Source organism: Triticum aestivum, chromosome 2B (genome assembly GCF_018294505.1).
Source record: "Triticum aestivum cultivar Chinese Spring chromosome 2B, IWGSC CS RefSeq v2.1, whole genome shotgun sequence".
In the NCBI taxonomy this organism is placed as follows: domain Eukaryota; kingdom Viridiplantae; phylum Streptophyta; class Magnoliopsida; order Poales; family Poaceae; genus Triticum; species Triticum aestivum.
In genome coordinates, this window is record NC_057798.1 from 789,104,225 (window position 1) to 789,114,617 (window position 10,393).

General features: G+C 38.9%; 2 protein-coding genes across 2 annotated transcripts; both read right to left on the reverse strand.

The window, feature by feature from the left end:
- Nucleotides 1–1,757: 1,757 nt before the first annotated feature.
- On the reverse strand, nt 1,758–3,438 carry LOC123042772 (probable indole-3-pyruvate monooxygenase YUCCA10). The gene is made up of 4 exons (XM_044465158.1): nt 2,740–3,438; nt 2,239–2,472; nt 2,031–2,153; nt 1,758–1,937 (listed from the first exon to the last, which is right to left on the reverse strand). The coding sequence occupies exons 1-4, from the start codon at nt 3,436–3,438 to the stop codon at nt 1,758–1,760; spliced, it is 1,236 nt and encodes a 411-aa protein (XP_044321093.1).
- Nucleotides 3,439–8,206: 4,768 nt separating this feature from the next.
- Nucleotides 8,207–9,887, reverse strand: LOC123042773 (probable indole-3-pyruvate monooxygenase YUCCA10). Its single transcript, XM_044465160.1, has 4 exons — nt 9,189–9,887; nt 8,688–8,921; nt 8,480–8,602; nt 8,207–8,386 (listed from the first exon to the last, which is right to left on the reverse strand). The coding sequence occupies exons 1-4, from the start codon at nt 9,885–9,887 to the stop codon at nt 8,207–8,209; spliced, it is 1,236 nt and encodes a 411-aa protein (XP_044321095.1).
- Between the last annotated feature and the right edge of the window lie 506 nt (nt 9,888–10,393).

Below are 10,393 nucleotides of genomic sequence, written 5' to 3' on the forward strand. Positions count from 1 at the left end.
AGTATATTTTGTCTTGGAAGTCAGTAAATTCCAATGAGTCATCGGTTGATACAAGTGATAGACAAAACTGGGAGAAGCTCATCCACTATATATGCTTTATTCCGTCAGTTCACATTGTAAAAAAGGGTACTTAGGATTTCTTATTGTCTTGATTCAAATGATGTTCTATATATCCCATTGTTCTATAAATCCAATGTCGGTGTTTCTCCAAAAAGAAAACAAATGATTGCTTGTTATGCCTTCAAATATAATGAACATTCAGTATATATGCAAGTAGCCACCTTCTTCGTCATGTAAGTGCCTTATTTTTGAAATATATAATTGCGCATTTAAGTCAGATCTATATTATCTAGGTAGATGACTAGGATCTCTCTAGAAGTGCCAACTAGAAAACAAACCGACATTATGAGAGAAAAGGTCTACTTATTAGTTTCAACTATAAAAAATATGACTAATAAGGCAGATTCCTTCAAATATTCCAAATACTCTGTTGATGATTTTTTATTAATCCAACAGTCCCAACATCAATCACTATGGATCGGTAGGTTTCTAACTTGAGGGTCATTGTGATCCATTTTTGGTTTTGGTCCTTGTGATGCCATGCCTCGATAGGTCTCCAAATATGAAATTCGCTGCAGTCACAAAGAGGTTATTCACTAGATTTAGTGAAAGATGGTGAGCAAGTGTCATCCCAACTGAATAAATTCTGTAGTCATTACATGAATCTGCAACCAAAAGACATGTCACACCTCTTCTGAAGCATGCATGATAAAACAAAATTTCATAGAATTTCTTCTTTCAAAAGTTAACTGTTTGTCATGTAGTTCCTCTAGTCGTTTGTTTGTTTGTGCGTCATATCAAACAGTCCATCTCTTATATATGTGAAAACTTTCTATTAGTAATAATACTAAAAAAATGGATCTCTTCCAGTGGTAACTATACTAAAAAATTGCGTTCATGTACCCAGTCAAAATATTTAGTGCAAGTAGTACATATCAGCCTTCGTATAACAATCGAAGTATTGGCACCATGGTCGCAAGGTAATAAGAAATTTATATCTAAGGCTATGCGGATGGATACCTTGGATCTCAGCTGATGGAAAACTTACTGCATACTGCAAACTCTGCGCTTCGGGCACAAAAAACTGTGTCCACCATAGTTAAGGATACGTGTATCACGTAACCACAAATACACGTTCTAAATAGTAGTTTTCCGTCATATGGTGTTCTAAGTTTTAGTTTTAAGTTTCAAAATATGTTCACAAATATTTTTAATGATTTATAGTATGTCAGCTACCCCCATGCAGATGCACGGGATGATAACTAGTGCCATACTAAGACTAAATAGCACCACAGTACCGGCCATGGATGGATGTAGTGAACTATGCATTTATTTTAGGCTGATGTGATTACTACCTCCTACAGTTGTATGTTGATGGGGTAAACACGCCACAAGAGATTTTGGTATAGATAATAGAGTATTGAGCGCATGCCTTTTACACATGTAATTTCAAGTAAATAAAATATAATACACAGTTGTAGGTTCAACCAAAATTAGAAATCTCAACGCGTAATAATAGTACAAAGCCCTTGATTATAGTATAATAGTACATCTCTCTTCGGGGCACATATGAATCTTAAAATAAACATAAATTTACTTGTCTAAAAGCTAGATAGAAAGGTGACACAATGGATATATTTCTCAAAGAATCAACCTTCTAGCATGCTTGCCATGGTAAACTACATGTAAAAGATGATTTAACTTGACATAGAGTCCATCACAGATTTGATGTCATTAGCGATATTCTTGGCATCTGTTGCAATACCAGCTAATCCTCTCCTCACCAACCCAGCACAGTAGAGCCCATTTTCACCTTTCCAATGATTCGGATATTTTTGGATGGGCAGTCCGTTGCCATTTAACATGCTCTCACCATCCTGGATTAAAAACACATAGACCTTGTTAGCAGATTTAATAATGGTTACACCAAGAAAACAAACTCAGACATGTTCAAACACAAGCTATATTACCTTGAGCCACATATTTGCCGTGCTTTTGTATCCAGTTGCAAACACAATTGCATCAAATGACATTCTTTTACTGCATTGAAATTTAACTATGTTGCCCTTGATCTTACTAATGCTCCCTTGAACCTTTAGGAGATAAAAATACATTGATAACTTGGCATATCAAATCAACATATGTTATAAATTTATGTCATGTCAATGGCATACTTACTTTGATGATGCCTTTTTTGATCAATCCAACAGTCCCAACATCAATTACTGCAGATCGGCCTGTTTCTGATTTTTGGGTCATTGGACCCATTTTTGGCCTTGTGATGCCATGCTGTGACAGGTCTCCAAATATTAAATACGCTGCCATCACAAGGAGTTTATCCACTAGATTCAATGGAAGACGGTGAGCAAGTATCATCCCCAAACGAATTAATTCCTTTGTCATTACATGAATCTGCAACAACAAAACACGTCACACCTCTTTTGAAGTATGCATGATAAATAAATTTTCATAGAATTTCTTCTTTCAAGAAATGAATTTTTGTCATGTGGTTCCTCTAGTCTTTCAGTTGTTTGTGTGTGATATAAAATAGTCCATCTCTTTTTCTATGTGAAATACTTCCTATTAGTAAAACACTGAAAATTGCATCTCTTCTATTAGTAACTATACTAAGAATTTGCGTTCATGCACCCAGTGAAAATATATAGTGCACGTACGTACCGGGCTTCGTATAACAATCGATGTGTTGGCACCATGGGTCGCAAGGTCATAAGCAATTTCCATCCCGGAGTTGCCAGATCCAACGACCAATACATTCTTGCCAGAGTAGCTCTTGCCTGACTTGTAGCTTGAGGAGTGGATAACATCACCTGGAAAGTTTTCCAGTCCAGGGAACATTGGAATATTCTCTGCACTATTCTCACCACTTGCCACAACAAGAAACTTCACCATGAACTTGACTGTGGTGCACTTTGACATGTCCTTTGCCACAATGGACCAACATTTTTCATCATTGTCATATGTGGATGACTCCACGCTGGTGAGATACTTTGGTTGAATGTTGAAACGCTCAACATAGTGATCCAAGTACTTCACAAACAAGGTTTTTGGTATGTATGTTGGTGCATCTACAGGGTATGACATGTGTGGCAACTCACAGAACTCCTTTGCGAGATGCAGCTTTAGACGATCATACGCGCGGTTGCGCCAGAGTGACGCGCTACAGCTCTCGCGCTCGACGATGGCATAAGGAATTGAGAATTGGCTAAGGCATACTGCCGTTGCGAGGCCTGCTGGCCCAGCACCAACAATCAACACTGTAACACCCTCCATTTCAAAGAGAAGACTTGACAAAGTTGTTGGATAAGTTCGGTGGTAGTCCAATGTTTGTGTGTTTGCTCGATGAACTTTGGAGGACATGCTCGTGTATGGGGGCATATATATACTGGCATCCTTCATGGGCCAATCAGTTTTATGGATTGAGGGATGAAAAAGGTAAATATTCATTGAGGCCTAATCCTAGTGTGTAGGAGTATTTCCATCTAAAAATGGAGCCGTTGTTGGTTGTGAAAGCGTGTACTGATACAAAATAGGTAGGAAACACACCGTTGATCGATTGTTGGTATTGGAAACTTATCGACCATCTTTTTTATGTGTAGATTAAAGATTCTTCATGTTTCTTTCCTTTCGCATAGTCACCAATGACAATTACTACTCTAATAATATTCAAGTGTTTCTTCCTCTTTGTATACGATATAGGATATGATAAGGATAAGTCTGATTTCCAAACACACATTTATAGGCAAAGTCCTATTTCATTTTCTCTAGTTAATAATGTGGATGACAAAAGGAAACAATCATCTCAGAAGGATTTGTTACCAACCATGTTAACCGGTTTTGTCGGCTAGTTTTGCCTCCGGTTCAGTTGTAAGACAGTCAGTTTTGGTTTTGCCTCCGGTTGAGTTGACGACCATTGCCATACCTTTGGTGTCAACACAACGAGCCGTTCGATGTTGTGAACAAAAAAAGTGGAACTTTTGTTCAAATATTTGAAACCAGTTTTTTAAATATAAATTTGTTTCTATACTGAACACTCTTTTAATGTGAGGCCATATTTCGACTTTGGTATATTCATATTGTCCTATGCCTGAACATAATTGAACGCTCATTGTATTTTTAACTCTACACACTAGAGTGTGGATATATTTTGTTAAAAAGATTATAAACAAATTTACTGAAAATCAAAATTGTCAATCTTGTCTGGATGCGGTTTTGCAAACATGTCTGGTTCCAAACTGACTGACACAGATTAATCACAATTGTACGCAACTTCCATGCAAAACTGAACTGGAGAAGTGGATCACATACAGTTCATCGGATTTTGATTTGCCTAACAGAATAATCCACTACCTTCTGTGGCTTACATTTAGCATGGCGCAAACCGCAGACTGAACCTATCAAACATATGGTTACATTCGATTTACAACCGTCGAGTCCAAATGATTTCAACATCTGCCAGACTACCACTCTGCCTCCTGCAGTTGGATCTTCTAAAGACTTGTCTGCTGGGTAGGTATATTCAGGCCTTCCTCACATGAAGGAGCATGTGGTAAAGACAAGTAGCACCTTCTCTTCTTTCCAGATGGTCACTTCCCTTGGATCATTTTTGCTTGCGGAGGAACTCCCGCATTTCTCTGTGGAACTCCCCACTCACTATCAACCGCATCTTCTTCGCGTCCTCCCACAACAAGAACCAGTTATCCCTTGCGTGGTCACAACATTGGTCAAACATGTCCTACGCAAATAAGCGGCACCCGGATGTAAGTATAGTGGTAATCAGACTACTAGAGTATAGGTTTTCAAATGTGTCCAAGCACCGTCCATCCGCAAGGAGCTGGAAGGGTTTGATGGGTGAAGGGTTTATTAATCCAACAGCCCCAACTCAATGGTTGTGGGTCGGTTGGTTTCTAACTTGAGGGTCATTCGACCATTTTTGGTTTTGGGCCTTGTGACGCCATATACCTCGATCGATCTCCAAATATGACATTCGCCGCCGTCACAAAGAGGTCACCCACTATATTTAGTGAAAGAAAGTGAGCAAGTGTCATCCCAACTAAATTAATTCTCTTGTCATCACATGAATATGCAACCAAAAGACATGTCACGCCTCTTTTGAAGCATGCCTGATAGAACAAAATTTCATAGAATTTCTTCTTTCAATTGTTATTTTTTTGTCATGTAGTTCCTCTAGTCTTTTTGTTGTTTGTGCGTGATATAAAACAGTCCATCTCTTATATATGTGAAATACTTTCTATTAGTAATAATACTGAAAAAATGCATCTATTCTAGTGGTGACTATACTAAAAAAATGGTGTTCATGTACCTAATGAAAATATATAGTGCATGTAGTACATATCAGGCTCCGTATAATAATCGAAGTATTGGCACCATGGTCGCAAGGTCATAAGCAATTCATATCCAAGACTAGACGGATGGATACCTTGGATCTCAGCCGATGGAAAACTTACTGCATACTGCAAACCCTGGGCGCCTCGGGCACAACAAACTGTGTCCACAACATATAAGGATACAAGTATCATGTAACCACAAATACATGTTCTAAATAGTAGTTTTCCGTCATATGGTGTTCTAACTTTTAGTTTTAAGTTTCTAAATCAGTTCACAGATATTTTTAAAGATTTATTAGTACGTCAGCTAGCCCATGTAGTAGCACAGGTTGATAATTTGTGCCATTAGAAGACTGAATAGTACGTGGAGGATCTCCTCCTCCTGCTCCTGCTGCTGCTTGAGGGCCTTGCGGAGGATCTTGGCGCTGATGGAGGAGGGCATGAACTCCTCCTCCTCGGCCTGGTGGCGTTTGGCGGTGCCGGAGCGACGGCGCTTCCCGGTGTCGACCACCGCGTCGGCGTTGGCGTCGAGCGGCTGCCCTTGGGCTGCTTCTTGGAGGACTTGTGCTTCTTGCCGGTCATGGCCGTTGGCTCGGGCCTCGGTGGTGGTCTGCCGGGTAGGAGGCGGGGCGGCGGGGGACGGAGGTGGGGAGGGAGACGGCAGCACTGTGTAGTAAAACCCTAGAGGAGGACGGAGGATGGCGGATTGGCGGGTTTTGTTTCTGTGGACTTGTGGAGGCCTCGCTCGTCATTGCTGGGCCTGCTTGCTTCTTCTCCTCGCTTAAGGGGCCGGCCTATCATGTCATACTCAGGAGACTGGCCGAATAATGCCTCAAATTGTTTTTGAATGATTTGAAGATTGCTCGAACAATGCATCAGTTAAATGTGCTATTTTTTAAAAGGGAAAACAGAATACAGAGGTACACTCCGCCAATCCACGAGCGTGTTAAGATCATATTTCAGTTACTGGTTATAGTTGCTTTTAGCTAATTCAAGTTTGGCATCAGCAATCTTTGCCATCCTAGTATATTTTGTCTTGGAAGTCAGTAAATTCCAATGAGTCATCGGTTGATACAAGTGATAGACAAAACTGGGAGAAGCTCATCCACTATATATGCTTTATTCCGTCAGTTCACATTGTAAAAAAGGGTACTTAGGATTTCTTATTGTCTTGATTCAAATGATGTTCTATATATCCCATTGTTCTATAAATCCAATGTCGGTGTTTCTCCAAAAAGAAAACAAATGATTGCTTGTTATGCCTTCAAATATAATGAACATTCAGTATATATGCAAGTAGCCACCTTCTTCGTCATGTAAGTGCCTTATTTTTGAAATATATAATTGCGCATTTAAGTCAGATCTATATTATCTAGGTAGATGACTAGGATCTCTCTAGAAGTGCCAACTAGAAAACAAACCGACATTATGAGAGAAAAGGTCTACTTATTAGTTTCAACTATAAAAAATATGACTAATAAGGCAGATTCCTTCAAATATTCCAAATACTCTGTTGATGATTTTTTATTAATCCAACAGTCCCAACATCAATCACTATGGATCGGTAGGTTTCTAACTTGAGGGTCATTGTGATCCATTTTTGGTTTTGGTCCTTGTGATGCCATGCCTCGATAGGTCTCCAAATATGAAATTCGCTGCAGTCACAAAGAGGTTATTCACTAGATTTAGTGAAAGATGGTGAGCAAGTGTCATCCCAACTGAATAAATTCTGTAGTCATTACATGAATCTGCAACCAAAAGACATGTCACACCTCTTCTGAAGCATGCATGATAAAACAAAATTTCATAGAATTTCTTCTTTCAAAAGTTAACTGTTTGTCATGTAGTTCCTCTAGTCGTTTGTTTGTTTGTGCGTCATATCAAACAGTCCATCTCTTATATATGTGAAAACTTTCTATTAGTAATAATACTAAAAATATGGATCTCTTCTAGTGGTAACTATACTAAAAAATTGTGTTCATGTACCCAGTGAAAATATTTAGTGCAAGTAGTACATATCAGCCTTCGTATAACAATCGAAGTATTGGCACCATGGTCGCAAGGTAATAAGCAATTTATATCTAAGGCTATGCGGATGGATACCTTGGATCTCAGCCGATGGAAAACTTACTGCATACTGCAAACTCTGCGCTTCGGGCACAAAAAACTGTGTCCACCATAGTTAAGGATACGTGTATCACGTAACCACAAATACACGTTCTAAATAGTAGTTTTCCGTCATATGGTGTTCTAAGTTTTAGTTTTAAGTTTCAAAATATGTTCAGAAATATTTTTAATGATTTATAGTATGTCAACTACCCCCATGCAGATGCACGGGATGATAACTAGTGCCATACTAAGACTAAATAGCACCACAGTACCGGCCATGGATGGATGTAGTGAACTATGCATTTATTTTAGGCTGATGTGATTACTACCTCCTACAGTTGTATGTTGATGGGGTAAACACGCCACAAGAGATTTTGGTATAGATAAGAGAGTATTGAGCGCATGCCTTTTACACATGTAATTTCAAGTAAATAAAATATAATACACAGTTGTAGGTTCAACCAAAATTAGAAATCTCTCCGCGTAATAATAGTACAAAGCCCTTGATTATAGTATAATAGTACATCTCTCTTCCGGGCACATATGAATCTTAAAATAAACATAAATTTACTTGTCTAAAAGCTAGATAGAAAGGTGACACAATGGATATATTTCTCAAAGAATCAACCTTCTAGCATGCTTGCCATGGTAAACTACATGTAAAAGATGATTTAACTTGACATAGAGTCCATCACAGATTTGATGTCATTAGCGATATTCTTGGCATCTGTTGCAATACCAGCTAATCCTCTCCTTGCCAACCCAGCACAGTAGAGCCCATTTTCACCTTTCCAATGATTCAGATATTTTTGGATGGGCAGTCCGTTGCCATTTAACATGCTCTCACCATCCTGGATTAAAAACACATAGACCTTGTTAGCAGATTTAATAATGGTTACACCAAGAAAACAAACTCAGACATGTTCAAACACAAGCTATATTACCTTGAGCCACATATTTGCCGTGCTTTTGTATCCAGTTGCAAACACAATTGCATCAAATGACATTCTTTTACTGCATTGAAATTTAACTATGTTGCCCTTGATCTTACTAATGCTCCCTTGAACCTTTAGGAGATAAAAATACATTGATAACTTGGCATATCAAATCAACATATGTTATAAATTTATGTCATGTCAATGACATACTTACTTTGATGATGCCTTTTTTGATCAATCCAACAGTCCCAACATCAATTACTGCAGATCGGCCTGTTTCTGATTTGAGGGTCATTGGACCCATTTTTGGCCTTGTGATGCCATGCTGTGACAGGTCTCCAAATATTAAATACGCTGCCATCACAAGGAGTTTATCCACTAGATTCAATGGAAGACGGTGAGCAAGTGTCATCCCCAAACGAATTAATTCCTTTGTCATTACATGAATCTGCAACAACAAAACACGTCACACCTCTTTTGAAGTATGCATGATAAATAAATTTTCATAGAATTTCTTATTTCAAGAAATGAATTTTTGTCATGTGGTTCCTCTAGTCTTTCAGTTGTTTGTGTGTGATATAAAATAGTCCATCTCTTTTTCTATGTGAAATACTTCCTATTAGTAAAACACTGAAAATTGCATCTCTTCTATTAGTAACTATACTAAGAATTTGCGTTCATGCACCCAGTGAAAATATATAGTGCACGTACGTACCGGGCTTCGTATAACAATCGATGTGTTGGCACCATGGGTCGCAAGGTCATAAGCAATTTCCATCCCGGAGTTGCCAGATCCAACGACCAATACATTCTTGCCAGAGTAGCTCTTGCCTGACTTGTAGCTTGAGGAGTGGATAACATCACCTGGAAAGTTTTCTAGTCCAGGGAACATTGGAATATTCTCTGCACTATTCTCACCACTTGCCACAACAAGAAACTTCGCCATGAACTTGACTGTGGTGCACTTTGACATGTCCTTTGCCACAATGGACCAACATTTTTCATCATTGTCATATGTGGATGACTCCACGCTGGTGAGATACTTTGGTTGAATGTTGAAACGCTCAACATAGTGATCCAAGTACTTCACAAACAAGGTTTTTGGTATGTATGTTGGTGCATCTACAGGGTATGACATGTGTGGCAACTCACAGAACTCCTTTGCGAGATGCAGCTTTAGACGATCATACGCGCGGTTGCGCCAGAGTGACGCGCTACAGCTCTCGCGCTCGACGATGGCATAAGGAATTGAGAATTGGCTAAGGCATGCTGCCGTTGCGAGGCCTGCTGGCCCAGCACCAACAATCAACACTGTAACACCCTCCATTTCAAAGAGAAGACTTGACAAAGTTGTTGGATAAGTTCGGTGGTAGTCCAATGTTTGTGTGTTTGCTCGATGAACTTTGGAGGACATGCTCGTGTATGGGGGCATATATATACTGGCATCCTTCATGGGCCAATCAGTTTTATGGATTGAGGGATGAAAAAGGTAAATATTTATTGAGGCCTAATCCTAGTGTGTAGGAGTATTTCCATCTAAAAATGGAGCCGTTGTTGGTTGTGAAAGCGTGTACTGATACAAAATAGGTAGGAAACACACCGTTGATCGATTGTTGGTATTGGAAACTTATCGACCATCTTTTTTATGTGTAGATTAAAGATTCTTCATGTTTCTTTCCTTTCGCATAGTCACCAATGACAATTACTACTCTAATAATATTCAAGTGTTTCTTCCTCTTTGTATATGATATAGGATATGATAAGGATAAGTCTGATTTCCAAACACACATTTATAGGCAAAGTCCTATTTCATTTTCTCTAGTTAATAATGTGGATGACAAAAGGAAACAATCATCTCAGAAGGATTTGTTACCAACCATGTTAACCGGTTTTGTCGGCTAGTTTTGCCTCCGGTTCAGT

Coding starts and splice junctions, on each gene's coding strand:
- LOC123042773 (XM_044465160.1), bottom strand. CDS start 9,887: ATGTCCTCCAAAGTTCATCGAGCAAACACACAAACATTGGACTACCAC. Junction 8,922..9,188: donor CGATTGTTATACGAAGCCCG/GTACGTACGTGC, acceptor TTGTTGTTGCAG/ATTCATGTAATGACAAAGGA. Junction 8,603..8,687: donor TCAAAAAAGGCATCATCAAA/GTAAGTATGTCA, acceptor TATCTCCTAAAG/GTTCAAGGGAGCATTAGTAA.
- LOC123042772 (XM_044465158.1), bottom strand. CDS start 3,438: ATGTCCTCCAAAGTTCATCGAGCAAACACACAAACATTGGACTACCAC. Junction 2,154..2,238: donor TCAAAAAAGGCATCATCAAA/GTAAGTATGCCA, acceptor TATCTCCTAAAG/GTTCAAGGGAGCATTAGTAA. Junction 1,938..2,030: donor CGGCAAATATGTGGCTCAAG/GTAATATAGCTT, acceptor TTTTTAATCCAG/GATGGTGAGAGCATGTTAAA.